This window comes from Petromyzon marinus, chromosome 35, assembly GCF_048934315.1.
Source record: "Petromyzon marinus isolate PM22_M1 ecotype Great Lakes invasive population chromosome 35, UKy_Petmar_22M1.pri1.0, whole genome shotgun sequence".
NCBI classification, from domain to species: domain Eukaryota; kingdom Metazoa; phylum Chordata; class Hyperoartia; order Petromyzontiformes; family Petromyzontidae; genus Petromyzon; species Petromyzon marinus.
In genome coordinates, this window is record NC_133701.1 from 11,987,942 (window position 1) to 12,007,317 (window position 19,376).

General features: G+C 46.4%; 1 protein-coding gene across 13 annotated transcripts in view; it reads left to right on the forward strand.

Moving 5' to 3' along the window:
• The window catches only part of LOC116948956 (microtubule-associated serine/threonine-protein kinase 3), a 301,721-nt gene that overhangs the window by 162,717 nt on the left and 119,628 nt on the right, over window positions 1-19,376 (forward strand). For 8 of the 13 annotated variants that reach the window (XM_076071928.1, XM_076071930.1, XM_076071926.1 and 5 more), the window contains one exon: window positions 6,283-6,444. The exons of 4 other annotated variants lie outside the window; for them this stretch is intronic. In XM_076071928.1, the coding sequence (XP_075928043.1) occupies window positions 6,283-6,444 (162 nt within the window). Of the gene's footprint in view, window positions 1-3,737; window positions 3,908-6,282; window positions 6,445-19,376 lie in introns of those variants that run through there. One more of the 13 variants, XM_032966276.2, reaches the window with a different exon arrangement.

The window sequence follows — 19,376 nt, forward strand, 5'->3', positions numbered from 1 at the left end:
AATTTACAGGCCTTTATCCAATTTTTTTACAAGATAAAGCCACTTTACTGGCAGCAGAACATCGCTTGCCCAGGTTGCATTCGAAGCCATTCCAGCTCAAGACGTGTTTGTGATGGTGCTCTCTGTCGTTAAATTTCGATTTAAAGCTTTCGTGACTGCAATGATTCATCTTCTTTGGTTCTTTCGGTAAAGTCACGTAGGATGAGAATAAAATAATAAATTGATAAAATAAAATAACACAATAATATTCTCACGACGTTTCGGCCACAACACAAGCGGCCTTCATCAGGTGAAGGGACGAGACTGTCTGGTAGGACAGCGCTGTCCTACCAGACAGTCTTGTCCCTTCACCTGATGAAGGCCGCTTGTGTTGTGGCCAAAACGTCGTGAGAATATTATTGTGTTATTTTATATTATCAATGTATTATGTTATTCTCATTCTACTCTCTGTCGTTGTTTGAGTCGCTGTTTGAGTCGCTGAGCCAGTGTTGGAGATTTCCCAATCTTCCCGTGGGGGGGGGCAGTCTCTGCATGACTTTCGCTTATGATGTCCCAATAGATTGTGCTCACGTTATCTTTGTGTATCTGGCCAATCTGGTTTCAGACCTCATACATACGGTGTGATGGCGAGCACACCGGACTTGCGATCCACAGGTCGCCGTCTCGGTCCATTTCCCTGCGCGAAAGTTGAAACGGTGGGGCGGGTTTCTTGAATCGCCTCTGTCCACCCAGCAGTATAAGTGGGTACACCTCAGTTGATCGGTAGGTCGCTTGTGGTGTGTGTATCTATGTATGCTGGGGAGCGGCACTGTAGCGGTTAGCGCGCGCTGCGCTATGAACCCGGCGACCCGAGAGTGCGGTGTGTAAAGATCACCACTCGTGAGACAAAGGCGTTCGGGCATGGTGATGGCTACCCACCCTCGTGTGTGTGTCGTGCCTGTCATCATAGGTGCTCGCTAACATAACTTACCCCAACAGTCTTTTAAGGCTTTTTGGGGGATCTTTGTTTTTGCTTTCTCTGTATGTTGAACTTCTTTAGCACCGTACGTAACCAACCGTGCAAATCGGAGGTGCGGGGGAAGAACAACAAACTAAGCGCAAAAAAACGGCTCTCAAGAAACGTGTTTACAATCGAGAGGTGGTGGAGGAAAGTCTGGGTACTCCCACCTCTACCACCAATAACTTCTGGCGATTGTGAAAGAGTAGGCCAAAATGCCATTTCGGAGCACCGTCTAGAGCAGTGGCGTGAGCACCTTTTGGATTTTTTCTAAAAATCACGAAGCAAATGGTCAACCGGTAACCTCCAGAAAGGTGCTTGAAATTCAGTGACGCTGCCCTGTGTGAGTAAGTAGTTACGATCCATAGTATTATTTAACAGTGGCAAGGTGATTGATGCAACAATTGTTTTTGCACAAAAGTGAGCCGGGCATCTCCGTGAAACGTCGTTGGACGCAGCAATACAAAGGGACAAATATAGACGCACGTTCCGCATGGAGTGTGTTCACAACAGCTGCTTTAGCAAGCACCCTCGGCAACAATGTAAGGACACACCAGCCTATATTTGTGAAATTTTCCTTCTGCAGCCTGAAAGCGAATGGACCATGAGCACACGCACGTGAATACGCGGCAAATGACAACAATCGGCTCTCTACCGGGCATCTCCCGCACCCCCACCTATTAAACTGAATAAAACGAAACAATTTTTTTATTTAACAGGTAAGGCCCACTGAGCTATATCAGAAGCGGAATAGCCACAAATGATAGCTCAATGAAGTGGCTTCTCACGTGGAAATATAAAGCTGACAAATACGCTATATGCATGTTTCTAAATGTGGACGGAAAAGCCGGAGGACCCAGAGAACAATCCACGCGACCACATGCAAACTCCAAATATATAAAGGTTTACAGCCATTCAACGCCATGTCCAGCGAATGTTATTAAGAATTCACCACTTAAAATTACATTTTGTTTAACACGTAGGCTCTCGCGACCAACATTATCCATAGTATAAGTTTTTGGGTGAGATCACGTAAATATAAATGTGTCGTTAAACCCGCCACCACCCGACACAGACAATTAGTAAGGTTTGCCACGTAAACAAAATATGCCAATTAGTTACTAGTTCAGTACACCGGTGTGTTGTAGAGTAAACACACTACAACATTTACAATGTTTTACTCTCCAACACACCGGTGTGCTGAACTAGTAACGAATTGGCACGTTTTGTTTACGTGGAAACCCTTACTAATTGGCTGTGTCGTGTGGTGGTGGGTTTAACGACACATTTATATTTACGCGATGTAACTCAAAACCTCTATTATGGAAAATGTTATTTAATATCCAAATGTGTTGTAACAAAGTAACTGACACATGTTTTGTGAATTTGTAATATCACAAAGAATGACGACACTTTTTCTCAATTGAATATCTTTTTAAATCAAACGTCAGCAGATATCACCGATATATTATCCACCATTAAAAATAGAATGTGAAGGATTTTTGGCTTACTTGTGAAACATTTAATCTCTGGGTCGCGACAGATGCCGGCGGCTTGGGGACGCCTTCATCCAGCGGTGGATTGACCACGGTTGATGATGATTGTGATGATGTGACTTAAACCGAATGGAACGCTGGTATCAATTTGGAATATCTTTACCATGTCAGGAGTGACGCCACTCGCTCTTCACTTGCCTCTCCTTGGCTGGGTTCAGTCTAAAGACACGGTGAGCATGACATTAGTGATGAGAATAAACTGGCTGTAATGTCCGCACCATTGTCCGTGTGCTCGCTCGTCACTATTCCTGTGCTGCAGCTCCTCCCGCCGCTGCTGCTGCTGCTATTTCCACGGTCATTGATCTTAATTAATGGCGAGAGAAAACTAATTTCCCCGAAACTACCGTGCGGCCTAATTCAACCCTGACAATGCGTGGCATCACATCCTTACCGCAGGGTGGTCTCCACGTGTGCACAATTACTTCCGTTGCCGATTGCCTTTTTCTCGTGTATTTTACACTGTGCAAGTCGCGTTGCCTCGTACATATATATTTACCGGTGGTCGTAAAATGAATCGAGTTCAATTGTATTGCCCAGCGTGAGTGTTTTTTTTTCTCTCACTTGTCCCATCAGGATGTTATCGCTGGAAGTCTTTAGACAATAGACTAACAGATGAGTCTCTGGTGGGGTCTTTAGAGAATAGGCTGACAAACAAGTGTTTGATGGAGCTTTTCAGCAATAGACTGATAGACTGGTCATTGATTGGGTCTTGAGAAAATAATAAACTGACAGACTTGTCTCTAATGAGATTTAGACAATAGACTAATTCACTTTCTAATGGGATTTTTAGACATTGAACTGACTGGTATGTAATGGTATTTTCAGTCAATAGGCTGATATTCTATTATCTAATGGAGCCTTTATAAAACACTACGTTGTCATGTGGTCTTACGGCCATATATTGACAACAAAACTACCTTAAAACACCTCCCTTAAAATGACCCCTGCATCAGCATCTTCCTACGGAGTGAGCCTCTACACCTCCCTCCCACCATTCATCTCCTTCAGCCCCCCCTAGCAACCAGCTGCACCACCACTTTCCCCCTTCCACAACTTTCCTACCCGTACACATCTTTCACAACCGATCAGCTGTTTACGGCCATCCGCCACTCGGTTTGACAGTGCGTGCACTCCTCGTCAGCTGGTGGGGGCGGGCGGGCGGGGGGTCACGGGGAGGGCGGGGGGAAGGGAGCCCCGAGGCTTATGCCAGTCGCTCGCTCGGTGGTTGGGGAATCTGGGCCACGCGCGCGCGCGCGTGCCACTCTCCAACCGCGGCCGCCGTCACAGAGGGCCCACCGCTCGCGATGAAGAGGAGACGTGACAAGGAAGGCCCCGCCGCGGCGCTCACGATCAAGTGCGTAGCAACGCGCGGAGCTTCTCCAGCGGAGGCCCGCTGCCGTTCTCTCCGCGCGTCGTGGGCTGCGGTTACTCTGCGTGGCAGCGAGAGCAGTAACTATAACAATTAGAGCGATCGGTGCAAACGGGCGGACAAAACGAGTGGATTGTGTTTTGTAAAGAGACGCGAAAGCAACTGAGGATATGTGCTGTATACACCCAGTCTTTGTTTAACGTTTAAGAGGAAGATGTGTTGGCCAAAATGTAATTTATTTATAATTTAAACGTATTGTTACTCTGCACGTTGTATTGTGTGTGTTTGTGGGAGCGGTAGAGTCCGCGCTCTGCGCTACGAACCCAGTGACTCGAGTTCGATTCCCGCTCACGGCCAACACTATTGACGATTATCTGAACCGGTCATGGGACTCCCCTAGTTCGACTCAGCCTCAAATGAGTACCTGGTGTGGTGTATAAACATCACTACTAGGGAAACGAAGGGGGCCGGGTGTGGTGCTGGTCACCCATCCCCTTGTGTGCTGTGCCGGCCTTCATAGGTGGTCACTAACAGCACTTGCCCCAATAGTCTCCTAAGGCTAGACAGGGGACCTTTGTATCTGTGTGTGTTATTACATGTGTATGCACTATGGGCTCAATTCATGTGGTCGCAAATGTCTCTGTCTGACATGTTTTGTGAAAAGTTTCCACGTGCGACCGGCATTGAGGAATTAAGCAGGGAGGCCGGGGGGGGGGGGTTGGGGGGGAATCGTTTCAACGTTCTCATCAGTGTGAGAATCTGGCCCGAAGTACTTTAACATCAATGTGTCAAACCGCTGTTCAATGAGGGTGTCCCCATGCCGTCTCGGTCATCTGGGTTGTTTGACCATACTTCACCAAGCTGGTCACTGTGTGTATTGGTGAAGGGGTGATCCTGGTCCTTATATATGTGTGTTTATGTATTTATGTATGTGTTCGTGTCTTTATTGTGTATATATACTGTCATTTTATATGGGTGAATATGTTATTTGTATGTGTCGTATATGTGTTCAGTGGTGGCGTAGGTGTTAGCACACTTCGCTGTCAATCCTCGTGACTCAGGATTGTTTGCCGGGCCAAATGTGTACAACACCAGTGGAAATAATTATCGCAACCTGGGTTGTATCTCCTCTCAGATGAGTGCCTGGTTTATTTTACGCTCATCGGCACGGTAGAGACAAATGTGGCTGGGCATTTTGCTGGCCACACTATCGGGGGGGGGGCCCTTTATCTGCTGGGTTGCCAATGACAGGCACTCACTAACAAGGCTTGCTCGGACAGTCTCTTCAAGCCAAACTGCGGGTAGTATATAAATAAACACATATACCAACCTGCACTGACCAGCATCTTGAAGTTTAGTCAAATGACCCCCGTTACCAACATTGTGCAGGGAGGCTCTCATCCAGCAGTGGATTTAAAAAAAGGGAAAATGACGTAGGGTAACTTACGCTTGTAAATTCTAAACTGAGACGGTAAATTCAGGCTTTGTCTGTTGTGTGGACGTTAAAGATCGGAATGAGAGTTCGTGGGTTTAACCCGGTCACTGATAAAATCCCACGTCAGCTCAACAACATCGTTGTCCTGGCCAATTCCTGACATTGCTGCTTCAAAATAGCAAATTATTTTGCGTTCAGCAGCTGGAGATTGCTGGCTATATCCAGCTCTATTTTGATCGCTGTAAATGATAATAAGAAGTTGAATTTAAACTGTACTCTCTGTACGGATGCTCCTTTATTGACAAGTAAAAACATTTATAGGCTGCAAATTAACTTTAGCATCCCTCCGTCTCTTCTCCGGCAGCCAAACTTGCAGGGAGCTATTGGTGCACGTTGCTGCGTAGTAAATCTTTCTAGTTGCCCTTTGACAAACTTCTCATTGCCATTTATCTGCATTAAGTATAAGCCAGAACATCTCGTAATTCGCCTTTATTTAACTAAGCGAGGGCCCATTAAGATCGTTTGTGTCTTTTGCAAGGAGACTCGGATAAGCATGCTTTAACGTCCACCGCACAGCAGAGAGCACTCTTCACTCGATTCCACCAACGTCTTTGGGGCAGCAGAGCGCAGACATCGAGCAACTCACTCTGCGTTCACTTTGATTTTGATCAACAACAGCAAGCACGCTAACCAGCAGCTGGCCCTCATGCAGCGATGGAAACGGTGCAGCAATGAATCCGCGGCACGTGCGTGACACCAAGCGGCCAGGTGCAATGTGCCAGTGCCCCCCCCCAACCCATCCTCACGTCGAGAGATGTCCTTTGATCGGGGGTGAGGGGCTGGGGGGAGCGCAGGACGGCACGTGCACGCACGCGGCGCTGCCGCTGTGTGCGAGCCCGCTCTCCTCCTCCGTGTGTGCCACTAGAATAACACCACAGGGGGCAGCAGCAGCAGCGCCTGCCCCGGAGCGGGGGGTTCTGAAGCGCCCCTCGTCCCTCTGCCTGTTCCCCTTCTCTCTGAAGACCACCGGCGCCTCTCCAGCCCGCAGCCCCCACAGCCCCGTGTCACTGGGTGCACCCAACCTCGGGTAAGGTCATCACATCCACGCCCTCCCCCCACCATCACAATCCTCACATATCCTGCTCCCCCCACGCCCTGCCAATATTCAGGATTGCATTACGGTCGTCACTCCTCGTTGTAGGGATGGGGCTTTTCGTTGTGTTCACGCTTTCCAACAAAGGTTCAGAGCTTGTTTGCAATATCTCTCTTGAAATCCGGCAAACCTAGCCCGTCGGCTTTCCATACTTCGAATTAAATACGACCAAAGACAAATGCGTCTTGGAAAGCTTTACGTAAATCATGCATACCCACGATTTCTCCGAACTTGCTTGCATTTGGAGCCGTATGGGTAGAGGCGTGATTTTGCTCGTGTTCTGATTCCGTGTCCTTTGTGGCACGCATCGTTTTGAGCGACCAACCAGAAGCAAGATCCTGACGACAGGACAAATCTGGCAGTCACGCTGGGTAGCAACGTTTCTCTTTCTACAATTACGAATGCTCAATTTGGAGCTTTAGCTTGTTATTTGAGTCGTGGGCATTTGCACTGATTCATGAGGATTTTTACTCTGGCATAGTAGTTTATAGCTTGTCGCAGCACGTGCTTCTTAAACTCACCGGTCATCGAGGCTGCTAAGCACATGTACTCTAGCAATTACAATTCGGGTGGTGTGGGTTTGTCCCCACGGTACCATATAGCCAGCTCTATTGCACCGTGCATTATCGGCAGTACTGTCTACTTGGCCTTGGGCAATACCTACCATACCAAAGTACCGTCTGTCGATTCGCGCTTCGTGACGTAGGTGCGATGAAATTGGCTCATGCGCAGCTGCGAGACCGATTGTTACATCACAAAACTGTGGGAGATGAAGGCGGCTTGGGGAGGCCTTCATCTAGCAGTGGATAGATTATGGCTGGTGATGATATAGACAAGCCCGATTTAACATAATCTCTGCGGTGGCAGGTAATACCTCCAGGGTTGCTGTATGCCAGTGACGGTGTCATGCATGTTAGAAACGAAACCCTCTGTACTGTGTGAATTCCCAGTGACTGTTAACATCTCTCCACGGTGGTGAGATGTTAACTACCTCGCCTGGTTTACTGGAGGTCGTGGGTTCCATCCCGACTCCGACGCTTGTATATTTGGAGTTTGCGTGTCTCTTTCTCGCTGGTCGCGTCGATTTTTCTCCAGGTCGTCCAGTTTTTCCCTCCACATTTAGAAACATGCGTTTGGAGTATTTGGCTGCTCACCATTTCCACATGATAAGCCACTTCGTTGAGCTATCATTTGTGGCCAGGCCTATTGTGAAAAAGAGCTATATAGCTCAGTGGGCCTTACCTGGTAAAATAAAATAGTATTATTGCATTACTGATTACACCAAAACCCGGTTCACAATGCCATTGCACGCCCAGCGTTTGGAACTGGGGAGATTTTCCTGTCGGTGGTGGTTTTGCTTGAGGGCACAACTTTCCCATACTGATCAAAGCCACTCTGCTACACTGGGAAACGCAGCCCCTTACAACTTCAGCCCCACTACTTGAGGCTGCAACAGCGCCACGAGGCTTTCATCAGTGGTCAGAATTGGGAATAGTGGCTTTCTTCTCAATAGGTTAGTAATTTTTGAATTTATTCTCTCCCCTTCTCCATCGTACACCTAATGAGGAAAAAGATGAGGTGTAATTTTTCCACGGCTTTTCAGGTTTAATGCTCTGATAAAAGGAAACGGTTATGGAATTGGCCACAGTTTAAGCTGCCCCCGTGCTTGTGAAATGCTTAATTTCCCTTACGGTCGGTTGGATGTGGCACGGTTGGGAACGACACATCCAAATTACTACTTTGTAGGTTTTCGCGCTTGCGCAATGTGGTTTTCAGTGTGTTTTCTGATTGTACCGCACGTCTGACGGTTTTCTACACGTGCCTAGATAAGCTACCAGCACCTGGCGCACACATTTATATATAAAAACGGCCTTGCAAGTGGGAATTCGGTACGTTTCTCCCACTCCTGCTGGAATACTCAATTAGTTGCCGTAGTTTTGGTTGGGACCTTTGGGCATGTCCAAAAGACGTCTCTTAAAGCTTCTAATTGTTTGCTGAAAAAAAATGTTTGTGCCTGTGTTCGCGTGCATACAACACGGACCTTTTGCAATCACTCCGGCAAGATCCCTTGCCGTGATTAATCGGGTTCTCTGCCCGTTTTTTGCCAGAATGGAGATACATTTTTACAGCTGTAGAAAGGCGATGATTGTGAGTGATTTGATTTTCCCGGAGAGACAACTTAACATCGCTATCTATTTGGTACCAGATTTATGGCGACGTGCCTTGTAGTCAAGATAACCTGTTCAGATGCATATTAACATTTACTGTGCATAAAACAAGAGCCAACGGTGGAAGTATCTCCAGGAGAAATAATAAATGGCTTGAGGCCGTCTGCCAGCGACGTATTCATGCTCACGTGGAGTGGAGCGTATCAAGTGTTTCCTTGATGTTTGATGTACGAGAGTGGGCCATCTTTGCCATAATTACAGCTGTGTGTTTTATTTGATATCGATTCTTCTTGCATGTGCAAATTAACACAGGACAATACATGCATCATTAAGAGACTGAAAAGTAAACAGTGATGAGTGGCAGAGAATATGTTTTTTTAATTTGATTGATCTAAAGGGCAGCTTGTTGTCTTGTGGCCTAGTCAGAGGGTGACGATGCAGTGCACCAGCCCTTCAGGTGGCAGAGTGAGGTGGGTTTGGTGGGATTGAGTGAACCACTTTTCATGGTCAATCTATAGAAAGTGTCAACTTTGTAGCGCAGTGATTAGTGCACCGCCCTACGACCCCAGCCACCTGAGTTCGATTTCCCGACTTTGGCCAACATCGGTGGTGAACATCTGAACAGTTCCTGGGCATTACCTTGGTTGCCTCGGCTTTAAATGAGTACTGGCACTGAGAAGACAGAGGTGGCTGGCCGTGGTGCTATCAATCGCACCTGGCGCCTCTGTATTGCTGGGTGTTCGGAGGTGGGGGAATGTTAAGAATGTTGGCGATTGCTTCAACTGTCCCACCCAGAGATGGAACCGGCGACCTCCCTGAGGCCTTGTAACGAGACAAATAGGAATAGATTATTGAATCCAATCGTGAATGAATCATAAAAAAAAATAACTGCATGAGGAGTGAATTGTTTGTTCTTCCCTAGTTACTGGCATGAATGCCACAAAGCATCAATTCACACACACATGGCTATTGTGTGCATTGTAATCAAGGTAGGGGGTGGAGCGCTGGCGGGGTGGCTAGTGCACTGTGCTATGATACTGGCGACCTCCGTTTGATTCCCTGCCATGGCTAACATCGGTGGCGAGTGATATATTAACTCGTCCTGGGCCCCTTTCACCGACCCACACTGACCAGCTTGGTGAAGTATAGTCTAATAACCCCCTTGATTCATTGACGGGGAGGCCTTCATCCAGCCGTGGAGTACAAAAGACGGTAAAGGGGAAATAATATAATTATAAGTTTTGTCGACCGAGGTCATTTTGTTGGGCTTTTAAAGTCGGTTTGTGGTGAGGAATCGATTTCCATGCATTGCATACAGAAAACCAGCTGTCGTGGGTGTTAGTGGAGCACACTGGGATTCGAGTGCTTGCAGTGATGTGCATGAGACCTCCAACTGTGTTGGGTGCCAATGTTGTGTTTTGTGGGCGTCATTAGAGAAAGTTGGGTTCCTAAGAGGCAATCTGTGTGGAATTTGAGTGCTATACTCATATACCCATGGGTCTTCTCCCAGGCACTTATGATTTCCTTCTGCATAACTTGAAGCGTGACCCTCTAGAAATGTCTAAAAACACTCAATGGGGGGTTTGCTGCTTCAACGTTTCTTTCAGATAATGACGAATTTGTTCATCGCAGATATTTACGTGGAAAAGGTGAAGCGTGCGGTATGAATGTGTTACCTTCAGGAGAGTTAAGTGTGACACTTTTGACAACTGCATAAGCAATTCAGAAGCAAAAATAAACTCCTTAAAAAAAGTTTTTTTTTTTAAAACAACGGTTTTATTTTAAAGTGCACTAAAAAGTAAATAACTCGATTGGACAACGGGCGAGGCGATTTCAGAGCTTAGGGACCGCGGCGTTTTTGACCTACACACAAATATTTAATTAATAAGCCGCCCATACAAAATGTTAATTGCTTTAAGAGAGCCAATTAATTGATTAATTGATGCCAATACAGGCATGCATTGTCACCGGATCTGAGTACGTGTGCAAAATTTGGAATTGATTGGACAACAGGAAGTAGACAAAATTTTGAGTCAAGTTAAGTAAAACGGTTGAAATAAATGGTTTGGTATGTTTACAGTTGTCACATGACATCCCATCTACACAACTCTGGAAGTCTGTGCAGGGTTTTGAGTATTTATGGAGTGTGGTGGCAAACCCCAAAAGCTCAATTACACGTGGTATGTGTGTGTGTGTATATATATGTAGCTTTTGCTGATGAAATCGTGCGGAATGCGTCAGGTCTCGGTACTCAGCTACGGGTTGAGCCTGGATAGTGGTTGGATGGGTGAGCACTGCTAATAAAACAAAACGATTATTCACATCTGTCAATAACTCTGCCTTAAAAGTAAAAAAGAATAATAATAATAGGTGACATTTCGGGCAATCTTTATTTCAAATGGCCGATGTCGATGCAGAGCAACAACTGCAATTTCGCATGCAGGTGGTCGAGCCAGATAACCGCATCGGGAGCAGCGGAGTATATCGCTGCGATGTCTCCGTCGTATTTGTGGATCGGGTATTGCATTGTTATATTTTGGGCAATGGCCCTTCACAACTAGGGCTGCTGTGGGGCTGCATTGTCATCAGAAGGCAGTGCAGCAACATCTTTTGTTCTACTGTACTATATTCTAACGTCTATGCTTCCTTCACCAACTTTCACCGATCAGACTGCTAAAGGATGGGCAAATAGACTCCATGACCCGGATGGAGATGGGGAGGACATCATCCAGCAGTGCTTTAACCAATATTTAATTAGAGTTGTGTATTGGGCTCTCTGACAAGGTCTGTATATTTATTATGATCATTATATGCGTGAATAGATGCTTATTTTTTCAGCCCCATACCCTCTCTAGTGGACAAAATTATTCAGTGCACCTGTTCCAAAATTATTTTAGCTTCCAGCTGTTCAAATCTTTGGGTAATAATAATGAGTGTTAATAAAATAGTATTAATAAGTACTGTATATATGATATTAATAATTTAACAAACATCGTATCATAACATTTAATTTTTGCAGGTGCGAAATTGGGTTTTATGGTTAATCAGTTATAGTTCACATTAGATATATCACTTAATTAACTACTGATGTAAAACATACAGCCTCCTCGTTACTACTGTTGTTATTAGCGTACGTTACATGATGGACAGTGAGAACAGCACAGAAGATGGATTGATCACACATTCAGCATAGTATGATTTGGTTTTTCACGAAGAGAGTTTGGGGCCGAGTCTGCAGAGATATGGGCGCCGCGGTGGTGAGATGTGAACGACCTCATCTGGTATACAGGAGGTCGTGGGTTCGATCCCGACCCTGACGTCTGTATATTTGGAGCTTGCATCTACCCATGGTTGCGTGGATTTTTCTCTGGGTCTTCTGGTTTTTCCCTCCACATTTAGAATCGGCATATATTTTGAGATTTTGGCTGCTATAAATTTCCACGCAATAATAAGCTATCATTTGTGGCCAGGTCGCTTCTGAATAAGAGCTTATAGCTCAGTGGACCGTACCTGGTATGATAAAAAAAATTGTCTAGTTTACAGTTTTTTTTTGTTTAGATGGTGCCACCCTTGATGTGCAGTGGCATCGAGGGGCCTCCGTCCAGAAGATTGAAGACTGTGGGTCCGCTTTTGGTCCTCGTTATGATCGTTTAAAAACGAAGCCTCTCGGCCACAACTGACGCGGGCGCGAATTCGGAGCCAATGACCTTTGCATTTGTAGTTAACGGATGACTTCCCCGCCGCCTGGATGAACGGCCATGGATTTTTTTTTGTCTCGATGCAATGCGCGTGGCCGGACGCCCACCAACCCCTGCCGCCACGCCAGCCCCCCACCTCACTCCGCCACGTGACTCAATTCCCATCTCCCGCCGCGGCGACGTGCGCGATCATAGGACTCGTCTATCGGGAGACTCGCCCGGTCAGGCTCACGATGGTCGCTGACAAGAGCTGTCTCTCGTCCCCGCCATGCGAGAATGTGGACACCCTGGGCTGGGTCCTCGGTGTTTTGCGCAGGTGAGGTTTTTCGTGCGAGAGGTGGATCACCCGGCGATCTGGCCGAAATCCGTGTCCGCGTAGGCCCAAAGGTTTTGAGGTTGTACACTACTTACAAACACACACACACGCGTACGCTCGGCTGCGTACACATGCAAAGGACAAAGATCCCTCCGCAGACTGTTGGGATGAGTGCTGCGAGTGAGCATCTATTCCGGCCAGCAAGGCACACGAGGAAGTGGTCTGGCCATTGTCACGCCCGGCCGCCTTTGCCTCTCTCGTGCTGATGTTTACACACACCGCACATTTTATGGTAAGTCAACCGAGGGGAGGTCCAGTCCAGATATTCACTACTATTGCCAGGAATCGAACTCCGGTCGCTGGGTTCATTGTGAAGCACGCCAACCGCCGCGTTAACCGCCTCCTCACCGCTCCCTCACAAGACAACGACAAATATCCCCCCCTTATAGCCTTAACAGACTGTTGGGGCAAGTGCTGTTAGTGAGCACCTATAAAGGCTGGAACAGCACACAAGCAAGTGGGTGGCCAGCACCAGGCCCGGCTGTCTTTATCTCCCCAGTGGCGATGTTAACACACCTCACCAGGTACTCATTTGAGGCCGAGTCGACCTAGGAAAGGCCCAGGACTGGTTCAGATAATCATCACTGGTGTTGGCCGTGAGCTAGAAATGAACTCAGGTCACCATGTTCATAGTGCAACGTGCCAACCGCTGCATCACCGCTCCCGGACAGGCACACACTCTCACGCACACACACACACGTGCAATTAATTCCACTTCATCCCTTTGCCTCATTGATGTGGTGTCTCTTCGAAGGCCACACCTGGGTTCGAATTTATCATTGCATTCTGTCTATTGGCATGCTGTTTTTTTAGATTAGAGGCATTTTGGAGAAACGTCCACGATCTCTTGCCATCATGAGGAACTTGTGTTCCCTTACTTGAAATTTACGTTCATCATGGCTAGTTTGTCTTATTTTACTACACTGTCCTTTATATCTGCGATGCTGTGGGACAGAATTTGCGATTAGTTTGGCTCTGCGTTTTAGGCATTTCCACTGAATCCTAGCCTGGTTCGCTGGATGACTACAGTCACTCTTATTGCGTAATCTTTTTGCGTTTTCAACCAGTTTTTTTTATTTCTGTAACATCTGAAGTACCTACCGATACTTGCCGTTTTGTAACGCTGCCTGTGTAACCACGTTTGTGTAACTAAGGTCTGTGCCGTAAATATATGTAGCGTCGCAGGTCGCCCCCGATGATATAGAACTTAACAACTCATTGGGCCCTTCCTGCTGACACAAATACAATGGATCTCTCTATTGTTTGATTGGCCCCGTCTGCGCTCGCTGTTGAGCTCATTCACGCAGATTCGATGGTTTAACCTCTGCTCATTCGCCTGCGATAAGCCGAAGAAAATACTTTGGTGGAAAAATCAATGCTCGGGAAATAATTGGCAAGGTAATTAGGGAAACGGACGAGACATGGCATTGTCCGTAACATTGTCAACGACAAGTGACTTTATTTTCTCTTAATACCCTACCCGGTTATTATTCACAAAATTTCCTAACAATACTTAAAGCTTTCGTAACTGCAGAAACTAATATTCACCCCTTTGGCTAGAGCCGATTTTAGGCTGTCGGAAATTAGACTGTTGCTCTGATTGATAACAATCTTGTCAATGTCTAACTTTTGGATGTGTGGATCTGGCTTCTTCTTGGAAAGGAGGTTGAACTTGGAAATCAGGTTATTTTTGCATTTATCTGACATTGAGGCAGCTGAAGAAGCTGTCATGTTATCTACATGTTCCCAATCAGATGTATAAAAATTTCCCATCAATGTTAAGTGTGATTTCAGGAGAGTCTTGTCTAAATTGTCTAGTTCAAAACGGAGAAATCTTATTCTTATTCTCTCTGAGACCAGGGCTAGGCCAGCCCTGAACAAGATCTGTTTAGCATTGGGAGAATTGACAGCAGCAGATGTCAGTGTCAAGGTGATCGGTATTACCTTAGTGTCGCGGCATCTCTTCAGAAATGTGAGCGACTCGATCAGATGAGCCTTCTTGTCTCGAAGTTTGTTAAAAGATCTAATAGTTGTGTGGAAACCCTCCCCGTAGAGGCAGTTAAGTCTTGACTTAAAGCTTTCGTGACTGCAGGAATTCATTTTCTTTGGGCCTTTCGGTAAAGTCACGTAGATAGAAAAAAATCATGAAAACAAAATGATAAAAATTAAAATAAAGTGAATAAAAAAACGATAAAAATATCACGACGTTTCCATCTCAACACCAGCAGTTGTCATCAGGAGAAAAAAAGAGGAGGAAAACTGCTGAGGCAGGCTGTTTTAAAGGTTTGAAATGGGTGTAGCCCAAGGGTCATAAACGAAGTGGGCAGGGCTAGTGACGTTAAAGTGAGAAATTTGCATGTCAATGTAAGGGCGGAGAGCTACCTCAATGACGAGGGTGCGGAGGTGGCCATTGTATTGTGAGAGATTATAGCATGTCATAGAGGACACAAGCAACGGCGGCTGTGTTAGTATGAACCTGTTAATGTAAAATCAGAGAGTCGAAAATAACGGCTAACATCGGAAGGTAGGATGGAAACATAACAGCCAGTTATGACTTAAACTGGTTAATAACGTCCTTCCTATGATTGCTCAGTTTGTACCCATCTTCTCGGTTGAAATTGTGTCTGTGTCTATATGTCTGGATGGCTTCATGAACGAATCTTTGTTGATAGCCAGTGTGCCTTGCCAGCCTCAATAGGTGCTCGCAAACAACACTGGCTTTAAAGATCCTATAAGGGCTGAACAAGGTATATATGTGCGGTGTGTTTGTATGTACGCATGTTCACCTTCTCTCACACCGTATGTAGTCAATCTTGATTTGAAGTTTTCGTGACTGCAGGAATCCATACTCTTTGGTTCTTTCGGTAAAGTCACGTAGGTAGAAAATAAAATAAATCACGACGTTTCGGGCGCAACACAAGCGTCCATCAGCAGGTCTGAAAGCATGGTCTACTGCTGAGGTAGACTGTTTTAAAAGGTTTGAAATGGGTGTAGCTCAAGGGTTATAAAAAAAGTGGCCGGGGCTAGTGATGTTAATGTGAGAAATTAGCATGTAACTGTAAGATAGGAAAGCGGCCTCCTTTCTCTCACACCGTATGTAGTCAATCTTGATTTGAAGTTTTCGTGACTGCAGGAATCCATACTCTTTGGTTCTTTCGGTAAAGTCACGTAGGTAGAAAATAAAATAAATCACGACGTTTCGGGCGCAACACAAGCGTCCATCAGCAGGTCTGAAAGCATGGTCTACTGCTGAGGTAGACTGTTTTAAAAGGTTTGAAATGGGTGTAGCTCAAGGGTTATAAAAAAAGTGGCCGGGGCTAGTGATGTTAATGTGAGAAATTAGCATGTAACTGTAAGATAGGAAAGCGGCCTCCTCGACGAGGGAGTGCAACCCAACGGGTGTAATTCGAAGGGCATGTGAGTATGAGAGTGTAATCCAAAAGACATGTGAGCATTATCCAAAAGCATGAGAGTGCAATGCAACGGACATGTGAGCATGAGAGATCTAAGAGAGAGGCATAGAGAGAGAGACACAAAGAGTCGAAGTAACAGCTGACATAGGCAGGTTGGATGGAAACATCACAGTCAGTTAAGACTTTACCTGGTTAATAACGTCCTTCCAATGATTGATCAGTTTGTACCCATCCTCTCGGTTGAAGTTGTGTCTGTGTTTATATATCTGGATGGCTTCATGAACAAATCTTTGAAGGTTTGCAGAGTACCTCCGTCTTGGAAAAATCAATTTCGTGTGAGCACACAGCGTTAAAACAATGATGTGCCAACCGTGCTAATCGGAGGTAGGGGCGGGGAAGGACAATAAACCAAAACACAAAAAGCAGTTCTAAAGAAATTAGTTTTTGCCAGCTGTTTTCACGTTGTATTGTGAATGTTTGTGCATGGTGCCAGACCTTTGATCGTAAGGCAATCGGGTGGCTGTAAATAATGGTGTACAGTGCTCAGAAAGTGAGAGCTTGTGATGTGTGTGAAAACGTACGTGGGTGCGACTGATGAAGCAGTTAGCGTGATGCATGAGGGCAGAATTGAGGGGGCTTTGTAAAATGCCTGTGCTTACACTCATCCCTCCAATAATCACATAATCTCACCAAATAATTATCCCAGCCTCACATTTCTTACCACTCTTACTCAATCCTTGACTCACCTTTTTTTCTTTAACCCTCCCGATAAACCCTCACAACATCTCGAAATAATCCCCAATTCCTTGCACGTTCCTCAAAACCAATCATCGCAAAGCCACAATAGAGCTTATTGCGTTCTACCGCTGCCGTTTTTAGTTCGGCCGTATTTTCGTTTTTTACAAGAACTTGTGCTCGGAAAAACTTTGCGGCTCATTCCGGCACAAGGCGCGCCGCCTGTCAATTCCCTCACTCCTCCCACCAGTTCCCAAACAACCTGTCATTATCGTAATGTTGTCCTTAATAGCGAACTAACCTTGTCATTATCGTACTGTCGTTACCCTCGACCCACCAAAAGTTCCCACTCCTGAAAATGCAATTGGCCAATGCAGGACCTTCCTGAATACTACTACTCTTAAATATATATTTTTTATTTTACTAGATAAGGCCCACTGAGCTATTTAGCTCATTTTCCACAGCGACCTGGCTACAAATGATAGCTCAACGAAGTGGCTTACCATTGTGTGGACATTTATAGCAGCCAAATATTCTCAACGTACGTTGATTCTAAATGTGTAGGGGAAAACCAAAGGACCCCGAGAAAAATCCACGCCACCACGGGGAGAACATTTAAACTCCAAACATACAAATGTCAAGGTCGGGATCAAACCCACAACCTCCTGTATACTAAGCGAGGTAGTTAACATCTCACTGCGGTGCCCTGAATAATAATAATATCAGAACGCAGTGAGACTTACATGGATTCAGTACATTTCGATATATTTTAAATAAACGTTCACATTACACGTTCCAACTCCCTAGTCAATCCACTGCTGGATGAGGGCCTGCCCACGTCATGCGGGCCTTGGTCGTTCATGACCATATCTCCTCTCGACGGTCACTGTGGGTTGATGAAGGCGGGGAGCATGGATGCGGGTGGCATATAGCAATAAATAGTAATTTACATTTGTAAGGTGCATTTCTTCCGTAGATCACACAAGTACAGTACAACAATGTCGTTTTTATTCACTGCCCTCTACTGCTGTTATTACCATGATGAGGATTGGGCACATATTTGTTTTTTTGTTAGAATATTCGTGGTTGCTGCGGAGCGTCACTTTCACTGCTTAGGTCGTTGACATGTTGACAAGGTCAAGACCACGCTGACCCCATTGTATACCCAGTATATATGTTACCACTGCAGTTGATGTGAATAGGTGGCCTGTTGGTTATTGCACTGGCTTCTGAGTCCTGCTTTATCAGGGTTCAAGGTCTACTCCAGTTCTCTACGAGAGTGTTATTAAAGTCATTTGCCTATTCTATTCTCTTGTCAGTGTCGTGGTGAAACAAAACAGGATAGCTGTGACTAAAGTGCCACTATTTTTCCTTCTTAGTGTAGTTACTGGGGCTTAACCAGAGTGTTATTAGCTGTCGGGTTGTTCTTCAGCAAGGTCTTGCACAAACACAGATATTGTAAATATAAAGTGGCAGATCGGCACAGTGGTAACACTTGTACCTCACAGCGTTCGATTCCGACTCGGGTGCCTGTCTCTGGAGTTTGTATGTTCTCACCCTGCTCTGTTCACACCCTGCTGTGTTCACACCCTGCTCTGTTCACACCCTGCTCTGTTCTCACCCTGCTCTGTTCACACCCTGCTCTGTTCACACCCTGCTCTGTTCTCACCCTGCTCTGTTCTCACCCTGCTCTGTTCACACCCTGCTCTGTTCACACCCTGCTCTGTTCACACCCTGCTCTGTTCTCACCCTGCTGTGTTCACACCCTGCTCTGTCTCACCCTGCTCTGTTCTCACCCTGCTCTGTTCACACCCTGCTGTGTTCACACCCTGCTGTGTTCTCACCCTGCTCTGTTCTCACCCTGCTCTGTTCACACCCTGCTCTGTTCACACCCTGCTGTGTTCACACCCTGCTCTGTTCACACCCTGCTGTGTTCACACCCTGCTCTGTTCACACCCTGCTGTGTTCTCACCCTGCTCTGTTCTCACCCTGCTCTGTTCACACCCTGCTCTGTTCTCACCCTGCTCTGTTCACACCCTGCTCTGTTCACACCCTGCTCTGTTCACACCCTGCTCTGTTCTCACCCTGCTGTGTTCACACCCTGCTGTGTTCACACCCTGCTCTGTTCACACCCTGCTCTGTTCACACCCTGCTCTGTTCACACCCTGCTCTGTTCTCACCCTGCTGTGTTCACACCCTGCTGTGTTCACACCCTGCTCTGTTCACACCCTGCGCTGTTCACACCCTGCTGTGTTCACACCCTGCTGTGTTCACACCCTGCTCTGTTCACACCCTGCTCTGTTCACACCCTGCTGTGTTCACACCCTGCTCTGTTCTCACCCTGCTCTGTTCTCACCCTGCTGTGTTCACACCCTGCTCTGTTCACACCCTGCGCTGTTCACACCCTGCTGTGTTCACACCCTGCTCTGTTCACACCCTGCTGTGTTCACACCCTGCTGTGTTCACACCCTGCTCT